At 45.5% G+C, this 17820-nt stretch overlaps 1 protein-coding gene across 1 annotated transcript in view; it reads right to left on the reverse strand.

Annotated features, from left to right (window-relative positions):
• The window catches only part of PPM1D (protein phosphatase, Mg2+/Mn2+ dependent 1D), a 39912-nt gene extending 22471 nt beyond the window's left edge, over positions 1-17441 (reverse strand). The window contains exons 1-3 of the mRNA XM_070735382.1: positions 16088-17441; positions 6101-6329; positions 2525-2649 (exon numbers count right to left, since the gene is read on the reverse strand). Coding sequence (XP_070591483.1) covers positions 2525-2649; positions 6101-6329; positions 16088-16661 — 928 coding nt within the window. The 5' untranslated portion in view covers positions 16662-17441. The remainder of the gene's footprint in view (positions 1-2524; positions 2650-6100; positions 6330-16087) is intronic.
• Positions 17442-17820: the final 379 nt, after the last annotated feature.

Consider the following 17820-nt stretch of genomic DNA (forward strand, 5'->3'; position numbering starts at 1 on the left):
ATGACTTGTGGACTTCAACTCCCAGAATTCCTGAGCCAATCATGCTACCTCAGGAATTCTGGGAGTTGAAGTTCACATGTCATAGAAGAGCCAACTTTGCCTAACCCTGCTCTATCCAACTACTGTAAGTCAAGGACTAACTGCCTATGAATCCCTAAATCAGTGATGGCGAACCTGTGGCATGGGTGCCACAGGTGGCACACTGAGCCATATCTGCTGGCACACGAGCCATTGCCCTAGCTCAGCTCCAACATGAATGTATGTGCTAGCCAGCTGATTTCTGGCTGACACAGAGGCGTTTTTGGCTTCCAGAGCCTCCAGAGGGATGGTGGAGGACGTTTCTACCCTCCCCCAGCTCCAGAGAAGCCTTTGGAGCCTGGGGAGGGCAAAACACGAGACTACTGGGCCCATCAGAACTTGGTAAACGTTTCTGGCCTCCAGAGGGCTTCTGAGAGGTGGTGTTGTATATACTCCTGGTCAGTTAGAGGATGGTGAAGAGTTTGATGACTCTGAATTAGTGGCAGGTCCTGGGTTACAGGTATCAAAACAGGTGGGAGGCCAGCCACAGGATGTTGCTATGAGTCCAGACTCCAGTGAAGAAGAGACAAATAATCGCTGGTTAAATCCTCATCTCAGAAGGGTTCAAAGGTGCAGGGAACAAGTGTTAGGGAAGAGATATTAAGGGGAGGAATGGGTTAATTACTGAAGTGATTTATTCCTCACCTCCGGGTGCCAGCGGGGAAGAAGGGCGGAGTTTTCAATGTTGTAAACCCATCATAGACGTGTGCCAGTATGGCTACAAAGTAAGCTAGTTCATTCTTTGCTATTTCACAGCTGTTCTTAATGCTTTGAACTACAGCTGCATTGACATAAATCTTAAGATAAGAGAGGAGGCCTGTTTGTGTGCTGTAATTGCTAAAGATAAGAGAGGGAGGAATGTGAATGCCTGTAATGCATTTTGAATATGGAGGAGAGGAGAAATAAAGATGGAGTTTTTGTTTATGAAATCCTGCATTCAGTAAGCATTATTTCCAATTTAACCAAAGTTCTAACCAGAATCCAGAACAGGGTGGGAGAAGCTGTTTTCACCCTCCCCAGCAGGGCCCCCCAAACTATTTACACAGGGGGCCAGTTCACTGTCCCTCGGACTGTTGGAGGGCCGGACTATAAAAAAACCTATGAACAGATTCCTATGCACACTGCACATACCTTATTTCTTTCTCTCTCACTCACTCTCTTTCTCTCTCTCTTGCTTTCTTTGTCTCTCTCTCTCTCTTGCTCTCTCTCTCTCGCTTTCTTTCTCTCTCTTGCTCTCTCTCTTGCTTGCTTTCTCTCTCTCTTGCTTGCTTTTTCTCTCTTGCTCTCTCTCTCTCTCTTGCTTTCTCTCTCTCTTGCTTTCTTTCTCTCTCTCTCTCTTGCTCTCTCTCTCTTGCTTTCTTTCTCTCTCTTGCTTTCTTTCTCTCTCTCTCTCTTGCTTGCTTTCTCTCTCTCTTGCTTTCTTTCTCTCTCTCTTGCTTTCTTTCTCTCTCTCTTGCTTTCTTTCTCTCTCTCTCTTGCTCTCTCTCTTGCTTGCTTTCTTTCTCTCTCTTGCTCTCTCTTGCTTGCTTTCTCTCTCTCTCTTGCTCTCTCTCTCTTGCTTGCTTTCTCTCTCTCTCTCTTGCTCTCTCTCTCTTGCTTTCTCTCTCTCTTGCTTGCTTTCTCTCTCTTGCTTTCTCTCTCTCTTACTTTCTTTCTCTCTCTCTCTCTTTCTCTCTCCCTCTCTTGCTTTCTTTCTCTCTCTTGCTTTCTTTCTCTCTCTCTCTCTTGCTTTCTTTCTCTCTCTCTTGCTTTCTTTCTGTCTCTTGCTCTCTCTGTCTCTTTCTCACTCTCTCTCTTGCTATCTCTCTTCCTCCCTCCCTCCCTTTCTCTTTCCCTCTCTTTCTCCCCCTTCCTTCCTTTTCCTCCCTCCCTCCCTTCCCTCCCTCCCTCTCCCACTTCTCTTTCCCTCGCTCTTTTTCCCTTCTCTTTCCCTTTTCTTTCTTTCTCTCCACTTCTCTCTCTCTCTTTTCCCTCTTTCACCCTCCCTCTTCTCTCCCCACGGAGGACTCACCCGACAAGCCTCCACCCTCCGACCCCGGACTCCCATTCAATCCCCATTCAGAAAACAGGAGCTAGCAACTCAAAGAGAAGGAGGCAGGTGTGTGCGTTTATGTGTGTGTGTTGTGCCCAGCTCGGCTTTCGGCAAGCCTTACTTTACCTCGGGTGAGATGAGATTGAGGGGGACGTTCTCACTGCTTTACCAGTGTGGCCTTGGAAAAGACCCGCGGGCCAGATAAATGGCCTCAGCGGGCCACATGTGGCCCGCGGGCCATAGTTTGGGGACCGCTGCTCCCCAGGCATTGAATTATGGGTGTGGGCACTCATGCATGTGCGATAGCACACGTGCACGCTCTTTCGGCACCCGAGGCAAAAAAGGTTCGCCATCACTGCCCTAAATCTTTCTGCCAATCATGTAATTTCATTTCAGTCGGCAGAGGCTACTTACCAAGGGCTCTGGCCACTGCTAGGAAGGGAATCTGGTCGATAACGGTGCTCCGTCGGACGGGACCGTTGTGACTCAAGCGAGGCCGCTTCCAAACCACCCGATTCACACCGGATTTATTGATGACACTAAAAGAATTGGAGAGAACAGAGGATGGGGTGTTAAATTAACGGTGGAAAGTCTAAAAGAGACAAAAATATCAAGACGCTGTGTACTAAATAGAGCCGGGGTGGCGCAGCAGGTAGAGTGCTGTATTGCAGGCCACTGAATCTGACTGTAGATCTGTAGGTCAGCGGTTCAAATCTCATCACCGGCTCAAGGTTGACTCAGCCTTCCATCCTTCCGAGGTGGGTAAAGTGAGGACCCGGATTGTGGGGGCAATAGGCTGGCTCTGTTTAAAAAAGTGCTATTGCGAACATGTTGTAAGCCGCCCTGAGTCTAAGGAGAAGGGCGGCATAAAAATCGAAAAAATAAATAAAATAAAAATAAACAAGATTTCTACAAGGCGTGATTAAAAGTGCTGGTGGGTGTTCCGACCACGGCTGCTGAAATCTGCAAATCGTAATAAGAATATAAGAAGAGCCCTGCTGAATCAGGCCAAAGCCCATCGAGTCCAGCATTCTGTGGCCCACAGTGTCCCACCAATTGTCCATGGGGATCTTGAGCAGAAAGAGAAGGCAAGGCCCTCCCTTTCCCTTGACCCCCAACAAGTGGTACTCAATGTACATTCAACCAACATAGAGGCGGCACTTGGACATCTGTTTCAATAACCACCTATGATACACTTGGCATCCATGAATCTGTCTAATCCTGCCTTGAAGCTATCCAGGCTGACAGCTGTCACAACCTCTTCTGCAAGTGAATTTCATAAACCAAGGACCCTCTTCCCTTGATTTGTCCTCACTTTCTTACCTATGAGCTTTAGGGAGGGCCCCCTCGTCCTAGTATTGTGTGATAGAGAAAATAATTTCTCTCTATCCACCTTTTCTATCCCATGCATGATTTTATACACTCCGATCAAGTCACCCCTTAAAAACCGTCTTTCAACGCTGAAGACAACCTGGTTTCATAAGGGAGATGCTCCAAATCTTCCCCAAGGCTTTGATACTAAAGCAATAAATTCTTTATTTTCTCTTTCAGCAGTTCAAAATACACACATATTTTTTTCTAGTAGCAGACAAGCTGGCATGCAGGACTGGGAATTCTTCTAGTGGCAGAGAATTGATGGCCAAATGAATATTTCATTCCAAACTAACGGGCAAGGCAGAGGCTATAAATCTCTACGAGTCTGCGGAGAGGGGCGGCATAGAAACATAGAAACATAGAAGACTGACGGCAGAAAAAGACCTCATGATCCATCTAGTCTGCCCTTATACTATTTCCTGTATTTTATCTTAGGATAGATCTATGTTTATCCCAGGCATGTTTAAATTCAGTTACTGTGGATTTACCAACCACGTCTGCTGGAAGTTTGTTCCAAGGATCTACTACTCTTTCAGTAAAATAATATTTTCTCATGTTGCTTTTGATCTTTCCCCCAACTAACTTCAGATTGTGTCCCCTTGTTCTTGTGTTCACTTTCCTATTAAAAACACTTCCCTCCTGTATTTAACCCTTTAACATATTTAAATGTTTCGATCATGTCCCCCCTTTTCCTTCTGTCCTCCAGACTATACAGATTGGGTTCATTCAGTCTTCCCTGTTACGTTTTATGCTTAAGACCTTCCACCATTCTTGTAGCCCGTCTTTGGACCCGTTCAATTTTGTCAATATCTTTTTGTAGGTGAGGTCTCCAGAACTAGACACAGTACTCCAAATGTGGTCTCACCAGCGCTCTATATAGTGGGATCACAATCTCCCTCTTCCTGCTTGTTATACCTCTAGCTATGCAGCCAAGCATCCTACTTGCTTTCCCTACCGCCTGACTGCACTGCTCACCCATTTGGAGACTGTCAGAAATCACGACCCCTAAATCCTCCTCTTCTGAAGTTTATGCTAACACAGAACTGCCAATGCAATACTCAGATTGAGGATTCCTTTTCCCTAAGTGTATTATTTTACATTTGGAAACATTAAACTGCAGTTTCCATTGCTTTGACCATTTATCTAGTAAAGCTAAATCATTTACCATATTACAGACGCCTCCAGGAATATCAACCCTATTGCACACTTTAGAGTCATCGGCAAATAGGCAAACCTTCCCTACCAAACCTTCCCCTATGTCACTCACAAACATATTAAAAAGAATAGGACCCAGAACAGACCCTTGTGGCACACAGCTTGTAACCTGACTCTGCTCAGAATACTCGCCATTAACAATAACTCTCTGATGTCTACGCTTCAGCCAGATGCAAATCCATTGAACTATCCAGGGATTAAGTCCAATCTTCACTAATTTATCTATCAGCTCTTTATGTGGAACCGTATCAAAGGCTTTGCTGAAGTCCAGGTAGGCAATATCCACGGCACCACCTTCATCCAACACCTTTGTGACATAGTCAAAGAAATCAATGAGATTAGTCTGACATGATACATAATAATAATAATAATAATAATAATAATAATAATAATAATAATAATAATAATAGATCTAATCAGAAAGCTCACCAGCCCCATAGAGCATACAGTGGACTTCTGTCTCATTTGCACAGATTTTCATGATTTATCTAGGGCTTTATTTTCATGAAGGTAAAAAAAACACACCGTATTTCATCACGCAGTTTGTCCGAATACACCTTTTTCTGGTTTTCTCCTGGAAATGACTGTCCAACACACAGATCTACATCTACTACTACTACCACTACTACTACTACTATTACTATTATTATTATTATTATTATTATTATTATTAATAATAATAATAATAATTAGATTTGTATGCCGCCCCTCTCCGGAGACTCGGAGCGGCTCACAACAACAAACCCAATAGTTAAAACAATTTAAAACCCTTAATATAAAAAAGCAATCATATATCTCATACAAACCTTGCATAAAACAGAAACGGCCCAGGGGAATCAATTTCCCCATGCCTGACGACAGAGGTGAGTTTTAAGGAGTTTGCGAAAGGCAAGGAGGGTGGGGGCCAATGTTCCCTCTAATTTTTTTCCGGTGTGGGCGGAAAAGTAGAGTGTCTGAACGGCAGTCCCTTTGGGACTGGGTGGCATAGAAGTATAAATAAATAAATAAATAAATAGCCTCCCATACAGACAGACCTTGAATTGAGCCCAGAATTTCTGTTGCCAAGAAAGACATTTGTTAAGTGAAATTTACCCTACGTTGCAACTGGCATGGACTTATGACGGTTGCAGTGGTCCTACGATCATGCGATCCCCTTTCGTGACCTTCTGACAAGCAAAGTCAAGGGGGGCATAAGCCAGATTCACTTAACAACCGTGTCACTAACTTTACACTGTGGTGATTCGCTTAACAACGTTGGCCGAAAAGTCATAAAATGGGGCAAAGCTCACTTAACTGTCTTCCTTAGTGAAAAAAATTTGGGCTCCATTGTGGTCGTAAGTCCAGAACTAACTTATAAATAGAAAAAGGCACATTTTGAACTAAGCCAGTGAGATCTGTTACCTTCCCCCAAGGCCTTCAATCCGCTGCCTCTCCTTCGGGAGCTCAGGTTTGTGATCCTGCGTCACCTCCACGGCTCGGACGTATTCATCCTTCGGATCATCCTGGACTCCAAGAACCACCCCCGAGTCGCCGACGTGGGCCACGTACATCTTTGAACCACGGATTATTACCACGCTGGCTGTCGTGCCTGAAGTGCTTGGGAGACCCGTCATGGTCTTCGGCCATTCTGCTGCAAAGGGGGGAAATAATTATAAGTTATATATTCTATAGCTAGGGGGAGAGAGAGAGAGAGAGAGAGAAAGGTAGGTAGGTAGGTATAGGTAGGTAGGTAGGTAGGTAAGTAGGTAGGTAGGTAGGTAGGTAGATAGATAGATAGATAGATAGATAGATAGATAGATAGATAGATAGATAGATAGATATGGATGGATGGATAGAAATAGATGAATAGATAGACAGACAGACAGACAGACAGAAGTAGATGGGTAGGTAAGTAGGTAGGTATAAGTAGGTAGGTAGATGATAGATAGATAGATATTATTATTATTGTTGTTGTTGTTGTTATTGTTATTATTATTATTATTTATTAGATTTGTATGCCAGCCTTCTCCGAAGACTCAGGGCAGCTCACAAGATACAATATAAAACAATGTGTACAAACAAATCTAATTAAAAACTACAAGCTAAAAACCGAGGAGAGTGGGGGCAGTGCGAATCTCTGGGGGGAGCTGATTCCAGAGGACCGGGGGCCCCACAGAGAAGGCTCTTCCCCTAGGCCCTGCCAAGCAACATTGTCTGGTTGATGGGACCTGGAGAAGGCCGACTCTGTGGGACCTAATCAGTCGCTGGGATTCATGCGGCAGAAGGCGGTCCCATAAGTAATCTGGTCCCATGCCATGTAGGGCTTTGTAGGTCATCACCAACACTTTGAATTGTGTCCAGAAACCAATTGGCAGCCAGGGCAGTCTGCGGAGTGTTGGAGAAACATGGGTACATCTAGGGAGACCCATGACCGCTCGCGCGGCTGCATTCTGCACGATTTGAAGTTTCCGAACACTCTTCAGAGGTAGCCCCATGTAGAGAGCGTTGCAGTAATCGAACCTCGAGGTGATGAGGGCATGAGTGACCGTGAGCCTTTATTGTTTATTCTATCTTTGGAAGTTTTATTGATAAAAATAAGAGCAAATCCAAAAATAAAGGGTTTGACTATTGGGGAGGAAATATATAAAGTCCAAGCATTTGCAGATGATTTGACCTTTATTATAGAAGATCCGATAACAGCAGCTCCAACCTTGATACAGACGATAGAACAGTATGGAAAAGTCGCAGGATTAAAAATAAATAAAAGTAAAACACAATTTATAGTCAAAAACATGACCGAACTTCAAGAAAGAAAACTTGAAAACATTACAGGTATGAAAATAGTTAAGAAAGTTAAATATTTGGAAATATGGTTAACATCAAAAACCATATCTTTAAAAAATGACAATTATATGAAATTAATTGAAGAAATTAAAAAAGATTTAGAAATATGGAACAATTTAAAAATATCTTTTATGGGGAGAATTGCTACAATTAAGATGAATATTTTCCCCAAGATTTTATTTTTGTTTCAGGTAATACCAATAAATCCAGGAGGGAAATTCTTTAAAAACTTAACCGCGATAATTAGAAAATTTTTATGGCAAGGTAAAAAAGCAAGAATAAAGATAAATATTTTGGAAGACATCAAGGAACGAGGATTTGCTTTACCAAATTGGAAGTTATACTATCAGGCAGCTGCTCTAACTTGGATTAGAGATTGGATAGCATTAGAAGATAGAAGAACATTAAAATTGGAAGGCCAAAGGTAGCCCCATGTAGAGAGCATTGCAGTAGTCGAACCTCGAGGTGATGAGTGACCGTGAGCAAAGACTCCCTTGTCCAGATAGGGCCGCAATTGGTGCATCAGGTGAACCTGGGCAAACACCCCCCTCACCACAGCTGAAAGATGTTCTAAAGTCAGCTGTGAGCACATGCATAAACCAGTAGCAATGGGATTTAGAACTCATCACTGGTAGGCAGGTAGGGAGGAAGGAGAGAGGGATGGAGGGAGGGAGGGAGGAAGGAAAGGAAGGGGGATGAGCCGGGCTGGCGCAGCAGTAGAGTGCTGTATTGCAGGCCACTGAAGCTGACTGTAGATCTGAAGGTCAGCGGTTCAAATCTCATCACCGGCTCAAGGTTGACTCAGCCTTCCATCCTTCCGAGGTGGGTAAAATGAGGACCCGGATTGTAGGGGCAATAGCCTAGCTCTGTTAAAAAGTGCTATTGCTAACAGGTTGTAAGCCGCCCTGAGTCTAAGGAGAAGGGTGGCATAAAAATTGAATAAATAAAGGGAAGGGAAGGGAAGGGAGGGAAGGGAAGGGAAGGAAAGGAAAGGAAAGGAAAAGGAAACGAAATGAAACGAAACGAAAGGAGGAATTAAGTTAAGGGAGGGAAAGGAAGGAAGGTGATAAGCAACGTGAGAAAATATTATTTCACTGAAAGAGTAGTAGATCCTTGGAACAAACTTCCAGCAGACGTGGTTGGTAAATCCACAGTAACTGAATTTAAACATGCCTGGGATAAACATAGATCCATTGTAAGATAAAATACAGGAAATAGTATAAGGGTAGACTAGATGGACCAGGAGGTCTTTTTCTGCCGTCAGTCTTCTATGTTTCTATAAGGATGTAATAAAGCATCCCAGTTGAGGAACGAAACTTGAGAAAGCTGAAATCCCGCCATCCCCCTTTCTTTCACTATCCTAAGCTTACACTTTGTTATCTGGGCCTCTCTCTATCCACCCTCCAGCCCTCCATCCATTACTAATTCATGCCTGGTTTGTTTTCCGCTGAGAGCATCTGTGGCCAATTTTGCAAGACACACTTTTCTACAAAGCATAATCAGGAAGGCTGAGGGGCCAAAAGGAAAGATAAAATTACACTTATGAGCTCCGCTTGGGACAACCGAACATAAAAAAACAAGGCCCCTGAAAATCAACTTAAACGGTGAAGTAGGAAAGTGGTATATATATTTTGACGTAAAATACTGTAAACTATATTGTATAGTATTCTTAATGTTTATATTTGTACGTATTCAATTTGATATTTATTTATTTATTTATTTATTATTATTATGTTTGTTTGTTTGTTTGTTTATTTATTTATTTACTTACTTACTTACTTACCGTACTTACTTACTTACCGTACTTACTTACTTACTTACTTACTTACTTACTTACTTACTTACTTACTTACTTACTTACTTACTTACTAGATTTGTATGCCGCCCCTCTCCGTAGACTCGGGGCAGCTCACAACAGCAATAGAACAATTCATAACAAATCTAATAATTTAAAAACATTTAAAACCTCCATTATTAAGCAGATACATACAAACATACCATACATAAATTGTATAGGCACGGGGGAGATATCTCAATTCCCCCATGCCTGGCGGCAAAGGTGGGTTTTAAGGAGTTTACGGAAGGCAAGGAGGGCGGGGGCAGTTCTAATCTCCGGGGGGAAGCTGGTTCCAGAGAGTCGGTGCCACCACAGAGAAGGCTCTTCCCCTGGGACCCGCCAAACGACATTGTTTAGTTGACAGGACCCGGAGAAGGCCAACTCTGTGGGACCTAATCGGTCGCTGGGATTCATGCGGCAGAAGGCGGTCCCGGAGATATTCTGGTCCGATGCCATGGAAGGCTTTATAAGTCATATATTTGTCTTACTATTTTTTACTTTTATTTGTTTTTCTTTCTTTTGTTTTTTTTTTTTGTACAGTGGTACCTCGTCTTACGAACACCTCTTCTAACGAACTTTTCGAGATACGAACCTCGTGTTTAAGATTTTTTCACCTCTTCTTTCACCTGGGGTGGCATCCACCCCAGAGTTCTTAAAGAACTCAGATCTGTCATTGCTACCCCCCTGACTGATTTGTTTAACCAATCCTTGTTAACAGGAGAAGTTCCTGGGGATTGGAGAATGGCCAGTGTTGTGCCTATCCACAAGAAGGGCAGTAGAGAAGAAGCTGGTAACTACAGGCCAGTTAGCTTGACATCAATGGTAGTTAAAATGATGGAGACTCTACTCAAAAAGAGGATAAATCAGCACCTAAAAAACAATAACTTATTGGACCCAAATTAGTCATGTCAGACTAATCTCATTGAGTTCTTTGACTATGTCACAAAGGTGTTGGATGAAGGTGGTGCCGTGGATATTGCCTACTTGGACTTCAGCAAAGCCTTTGATATGGTTCCACATAAAGAGCTGATAGATAAATTAGTGAAGATTGGACTTAATCCCTGGATAGTTCAATGGGTTTGCAGCTGGCTGAAGCGTAGATATCAGAGAGTTATTGTTAACGGTGAGTATTCTGAGCAGAGTCAGGTTACAAGCGGTGTGCCACAAGGGTCTGTTCTGGGTCCTATTCTTTTTAATATGTTTGTGAGTGACATAGGGGAAGGTTTGGTAGGGAAGGTTTGCCTATTTGCCGATGACTCTAAAGTGTGCAATAGGGTTGATATTCCTGGAGGCGTCTGTAATATGGTAAATGATTTAGCTTTACTAGATAAATGGTCAAAGCAATGGAAACTGCAGTTTAATGTTTCCAAATGTAAAATAATGCACTTGGAGAAAAGGAATCCTCAATCTGAGTATTGTATTGGCAGTTCTGTGTTAGCAAATACTTCAGAAGAAAAGGATTTAGGGGTAGTGATTTTTGACAGTCTCAAAATGGGTGAACAGTGCAGTCAGGCAGTAGGGAAAGCAAGTAGGATGCTTGGCTGCATAGCTAGAGGTATAACAAGCAGGAAGAGGGAGATTATGATCCCGCTATATAGAATGCTGGTGAGACCACATTTGGAATACTGTGTTCAGTTCTGGAGATCTCACCTACAAAAAGATATTGACAAAATTGAACAGGTCCAAAGACGGGCTACAAGAATGGTGGAAGGTCTTAAGCATAAAACGTATCAGGAAAGACTTCATGAACTCAATCTGTATAGTCTGCAGGACAGAAGGAAAAGGGGGGACATGATCGAAACATTTAAATATATTAAAGGGTTAAATAAGGTCCAGGAGGGAAGTGTTTTTAATAGGAAAGTGAACACAAGAACAAGGGGACACAATCTGAAGTCAGTTGGGAGAAAGATCAAAAGCAACATGAGAAAATATTATTTTACTGAAAGAGTAGTAGATCCTTGGAACAAACTTCCAGCAGACGTGGTTGGTAAATCCACAGTACTGTAACTGAATTTAAACATGCCTGGGATAAACATATATCCATTCTAAGATAAAATACAGAAAATAGTATAAGGGCAGACTAGATGGACCATGAGGTCTTTTTCTGCCGTCAGACTTCTATGTTTCTATGTTTCTTCTGAACTATTTTCACCTTACGAACCCAAGCCGCTGCTGCTGGGATGCCCCGCCTCCAGACTTCTGTTGCCAGCCGAAGCACTGGGATTCCCTTGAGCCTCCTTTCATTGGGAATGCCCGCCTCCGGACTTCCATTGCCAGCCGAAGCGCCCGTTTTTGTGCTGCTGGGATTCCCCTGAGGCTCCCCTCGCTGGGATTCGTGTAATTTTTGCCGGCGCTGCTTTGAATCCCAGCGAGAGGAGCCTCAGGGGAATCCCAGCAGCGCAAGAACGGGCGCTTCGGCTGGCAGTGGAAGTCCGGAGATGGGGTTTTCCAGCGAAGGGAGCCTCAGGGGAATCCCAGCAGCGCAGGAATGGGCGCTTCGGCTGGCAATGGAAGTCCAGAAGTGGGGTTTGCCACAACAGAAGCCTCAGAAGAATCCCAGCAGCGCAAGAATGGGTGCTTCGGCTAGCAGTGGAAGTCCGGAGGTGGTGCTTCCCAGTGAAGGGAGCCTCAGGGGAATCCCAGCAGCACAAGAACGGGCGCTTCGGCTAGCAATGGAAGTCCGGAGGTGGGGTTTCCCAGCGGCGCAAGGCAAAAGGGGTGAGTTCTGGGATTGCACGCATTATTCGCTTTTACATTGATTCCTATGGGAAACATTGTTTCATCTTACAAACTTTTCTACTTATGAACATCCTCACAGAACGAATTAAGTTCGTAAGACGAGGTACCACTGTATTTGGTATTTGTGCTTTTTAAGATTGAAAAATTCATAAAGATTATTTAAAGAAAAGAAAAACGGAAAGAAAAGAAAAAAGAAAAGAAAGAAAAGAATCAACGGGGTGCAATTCTGATCTGACAGATTTAAAAAAAATTGTGGCTATTCTCCCTTTTTAAAAATCAACATAACAGAGCAAAATGGGGTCGCCTTGCCCATTGGGCCACAGCCCCAAATAAAATATAAAAATAAAAGTTAAAATCAACAACTGTTCCTCAACCTCTGCGTTCACAGTCAATATGGATAAGTCCTCGACTTACAACTCATTAATTTTATTCATTCATTCATTCATTCATTCATTCATTCATTCGATTTTTATGCCGCCCTTCTCCTTAGACTCAGGGCGGCTTACAACATATTAGCAATAGCACTTTTTAACAGAGCCAGCCTATTGCCCCCACAATCCGGGTCCTCATTTTACCCACCTCGGAAGGATGGAAGGCTGAGTCAACCTTGAGCCGGTGATGAGATTTGAACCGCTGACCTACAGATCTACAAGTCAGCTCCAGTGGCGTGCAGTACAGCACTCTACCTGCTGCGCCACCCCGGCTTTAATGACTGTTCAGAGTTACAATGGGCAGGAACCTTGTACTCCCTTTGCAACCGGCTCTCCGACGACTGACAGGCACGAGCGAAACAGGAGCAATTTCATGATGGGCCAATTTTACCCTTCAGTAAATAGAAGCCAATCTACACAGGTGTTCTTCAACCTACGACTTTAATTGAGCCCAAAATCTGTGTCATCGAGTGAGTTTGGCCCCATTTTATGACTTTTTCTCGCCACGTTTGTGAATCATCGCAGTTCTTAAGTTACGTAGCACCGCCGTTAAATGAATCTGGTTTCCCTGTTGATTTTGCTCATCAGGAAGGTCACCAAGGAGGATCACGTGACTTGGGGGGGGGGGGAAACCACGATTGTCATAAATGTGAACCGCTTGTCAAGTATCCGAAGGCAAACTACATGACCGAGGCAGTGGTCACAAGTAAGAACCTAAGAAGAGCCCTGCTGAATGGGGCCAAAGCCCATTGAGTCCAGCATTCTGTGTCACCCAATGGCCCACCAATTGTCCATGGGGATCTTGAGCAGAAAGAGAAGGCAAGACCTTCCCTTGACCCCCAACAAATGGTACCCAAGGGAATCCTGCCTGCCTCAACCAACATAGAGGCGGCACTTGGACATCCCTTTCAATAACCACCTATGATACACTTGGCATCCATGAATCTGTCTAATCCTGCCTTGAAGCTATCCAGGCTGACAGCTGTCACGACGTCTTCAGGGAGTGAATTTCATAAACCAACGACCCTCTGGGTGAAGAAATATTTCCCTTGATTTGTCCTCACTTTCTTACCTATCAGCTTTAGGGAGGGCCCCCGCTTCCTAGTATTGTGTGATAGAGAAAAGAATCTTTTTCAACACCTTGGTCTCTTCAGCCTTGAAAGACGGCGCTTAAGGGGGGACTTGATCGAAGTATGTAAAATCATGCATGGGATAGAAAAGGTGGATAGGGAATTTCTCTATCCACCTTTTCTATCCCATGCATGATTTTATACCCTTCGATCAAGTCGCCCCTTAAACGCCGTCTTTCAAGGCTGAAGAGACCAAGGCGTTGCAACCTGGTTTCATAAGGGAGGGGCTCCATTTCCTGGATCATTCTGTGAAAAATGTCCATAGGGTTGCTTTGTTTCAGGACTAAATGAACTGTTGTAACTCGAGGACTACCTGTAATAATAATAATAATAATAATAATAATAATAATAATAATAACAACAACAACAACAACAACAACAACAACAACTTATTAGATTTGTATGCCGCCCCTCTCAGAGGACTCAAATTCTTCCAAAAGCGGGTCATACATATTTTCAACCATTCACTTAGTAACCATTCAAAGTTATAACCTCACTGACCATTTTTCACACTTACGACTTTTGGAAGCATCCCCATTGGTCACGTGATTAATATTCAGGCACTTGGAAATTGATTATACCAATTATTCCAAATCTCATGATATTCTGAATTGCTTGTTCCCTAAAATCTCCGTGGTCATGCTATCCATTTCTGCACATCTGTAAATTTTATCTATAATATTGTTTTCTGGCGGGGTCTCTTTATTCTTCCAAAGTGGTGCCTATGATATCCTTGCAGCTGTAGTTATATGAGTTATTAAATATTTATTTATTATTTAGATTTGTATGCCGCCCCTCTCCGCAGACTCGGGGCGGCTCACAACAAGATACAAGATATTTTTTTCTTCCTGATTCCTAATAGCATACATTCTATGGGCTTAACAAATGTTTCGTTTAGCAACATAAATTTTGGGCTCAATTGTGGTCGTAAGTCGAGGACTACCTGTATTTCAAGAACTCTATGCTTCCTGGTCTGGATTCAGAAATTCATTCTAGTGAGTTCAACAGGACTTACAGGTTAGAAAAATATACAGAGTGACTCATCCATTTCAACCGGCCTCAATCTTCACTTAAGCATGCATAATTTAATGGCTGGGGAATTCTGGGAGTTGTAGTCCAGATATCTTCCAGTGGCCAAGGTTGGGAAACACTGCCCTACAGTATGCATTTTGATTGGTTGGTTGGTTTGCTGCCCCAGCAGAAATGAGAGATCTACAAAACCAGGCAGCCCATCCATCCATCAAGCCACCATCCAGGGTTCTTTGTTTACACACACACACAAAAACACACACACACACAGAGCTTAGGACAAAACCCACTCATCCCCTTTGAAACCCACTAAAGGCCCTGCAAACTCCTTCTGCCACCCCCTGAACTTCAAGCCTGTGATCTGTCGCCCCACAGAAAGCCAGCATAAAACCCATTCGCATGTAATGTGGGGGAGCCATGGGTGTCTGGAAGAAACCCCCCCCCCCCCCAAACTCTCCCTCAACTCAGAAGGAAGTTTCTCAGGATGGAATAAAATAAAAATAGTGTTTGGAAGGCATGCCTGGGAGGAGGCTTATGCCAGAGGCGAGAGAGGCAAGGACTCTGGGGAAGGGAAGAGTTAGGGGAGGGAGGGAGGACTGAAGGAAGGAAGGTGAAAAGAAAGGGAAGAGGGGAGGAAGAAAGGAAAGATAAGAAGGAAGAAAGGAAAGAAAGAAGGAAAGAAGGAAAGGAAGATGGCTAGAGAGGAGGGGGGAAGGGAGGGAAGGAAGGAAAAAGGGAGGATGGGAGGATGCAAGAAAGGGAGGGATAAGGAGAAGGAATGAAAAGAGAAAAGAGAGAAAGGAAAGGTAAGAAGGACAAGAGAGAGAGAGAGAGAGAAATGGAGGACCAGAAGGAAGGATGGAGGAAGGAAGGGGGAAGGTAGGGGGATAGAGGGGAAGAGGAAGGAATGGAGGAAGAGGGAGAAAGGGAAGAAAAGAGAGGGAAGGAGGGAGGGAGAAAGGAAGGTGGATTGAGAGGAGGGGGGAGGAAGGAAGGAAGGAAAAGAGAGGGAAAGAGGGTGGAAGAAAGAAAAGGCAAGAAGGAAGGGAGAGTGGGAGGGAGGGAGGGAGGGGGGAGGGAAAAAGGGAAGAAGTAAGGAACAAGAAAGGTGGATAGAGAAGGAGGAAGGATGGAAGGAAGGAGAAAAGAAAGGGCGGGAGAGAGGAAGAAAAAGGTAAGAAGAGAAGGAAGGAGGGAGGGAGAAAGGAAGGAAAGAGAAAGGAAGGTGGATATAGAGGAGGAAGGAAGGAAGAGGTGGAAGAAAGAAACGGTAAAAATGGGAGGGGGGAGGGGAAAAGGAAGGAGAAAGGTGGATAGAGAAGGAGGAAGGAAGGAAGGAAGGAAGGAAGGAAGGAAGGAAGGAAGGAAGGAAGGAAGGGGAAAAGGAAGATTCACTCACGCAGCTTCTTCCACATGGCGCGGTGGCAGGCGACGAAGCCCTTGCGGAGGGCGGCGCAGACGGCGGCGGGCTCGGCGGAGCGGAAGCCCTTCTGCTTCTTGATGCAGGGCCAGAGATTCTCCCGGGCGAAGTGGGCCGCCTCCCGCCCGCCGTGCCCGTCGCACACGGCGAAGAAGGCCACGGAGCCCGGCTGGCGGTGCGGCTGCTCCTCGCCCGGCGGCCCGGCCCGGCCCGCTGCCCTGCCGGCCTCGCCCTCCGCGTCTTCCTCCTCCCCGTCGGGCTCCTCGGGCTCCAGCACGATCTGGGTGACGTCCTCCATGTACTTCCTGCCTCCCTGGTCGGAGAAGAGGCTCACCCCCAGCGAGCACGGCGCCTCCATGAGCGGCGCCAGCGGGCGGCAGAAGGACGAGGCGGGGGAAGCGGCGCTGGGCCCCGGGCCTCGCTTGGCCCCCTTGGCCCGACGGCCCTTGCGCCCCTTGGCCGCCGCCTTCCCTTTGCCCCGCGGCCGGGCTTGGCTGGGTCTCTTCGGGCGCGCGCCGGCAAGGAAGAAGCGGCACAGGCGCTGCTCCGACATGCCCTGTTTTTCTTCCCTCCTTCCTCCTCCTCCTCCTCCTTTCTCTCCTCCTCTTCCTCTCGTTCCTCCTCCTCCTCCTGTGCTTCCTCTCCTCCTCCTTTTCCTCTTTCCCTCCTTCCTCCCCCTTTCCCTCCTCCTCTTCCTCTCTTTCCTCCTCCTCCTTCCTCCTCCTGTTCTTCCTCTCCTTTTTCTCTTTCCTCCTTCTGTTCTTCCTCTTTCCCTTTTTCTCCTCTTTCTCTCCTTCCTCCCCTTTTCTCTCCTCCTCTTCCTCTCTTTCTTCCTTTCTCCTGTTCTTCCTCTCCTTTCTCTCCTTCCTCCCTTTTTCTCTCCTCCTCTTCCTCTTTTTCCTTCTCCTCCTGTTCTTCCTCCCCTTTTTCTCTTTCCTCCTCTTTCTCTCCTTCCTCCCCCTTTCCCTCCTCCTCTTCCTCTCCTTTTTCTCTTTCCTCCTCCTGTTCTTCCCCTCTTCCTTTTTCTCCTCTTCCTCTTTTTCCTTCTCCTCCTCCTGTTCCTTCTCCTTTTTCTCCTCCTGTTCTTCCTCTCTTCCTTTTTCTCCTTCTCTTCCTCTTTCCTCCTCTTTCTCTTCTTCCTCCTCCTCCTGTTCTTCCTCTCCTCCTCTTCCTTTCCCTCCTCCTTTTTCCACCCTCTCCTTCCTCCTTTTCTTTCTCTTCTCCTCCTCCTCCTCCTCCTCCTGGAACGTTGGAGAGCAGAAGCGAAAAGGGAAAGCGGCGCGGAACAATCGGCGATGGAACGCTGGGGAGCCCAACGTTCCAAGAGGAGGAGGGACCACGCTCGCCCTTTCCCCGGCCCCCGCCGCTCGCCTATCAAGGGCCCCGCCCCCTTGGCCCCGCCCCCAAGCCCCGCCCCCACCACGCTTGCAACCCCTTTCTCTCTCTTCTTTTTCCTCCACCAAAGAAAAATAAAAGCGTTTCCTCGTCTGGGACTGGTTGGGTATTTGCTCCCGGTGGGAACAGGGAAAGGGGGGGGGGCGGTGTCAAAGCGCAGAAATTAAACGGGGGGGGGGGCTCTCATTACTTTAGAGCAGTGTTTCCCAACCTTGGCCACTTGAAGATATTTGGACTTCAACTCCCAGATTTCCCCAGCCAGCGAATGCTGGCTGGGGAATTCTGGGAGTTGAAGTCCAGATACCTTCAAGTGGCCA

The sequence above is a fragment of the Erythrolamprus reginae genome, chromosome 1 (genome assembly GCF_031021105.1).
Source record: "Erythrolamprus reginae isolate rEryReg1 chromosome 1, rEryReg1.hap1, whole genome shotgun sequence".
In the NCBI taxonomy this organism is placed as follows: Eukaryota; Metazoa; Chordata; class Lepidosauria; order Squamata; family Dipsadidae; genus Erythrolamprus; species Erythrolamprus reginae.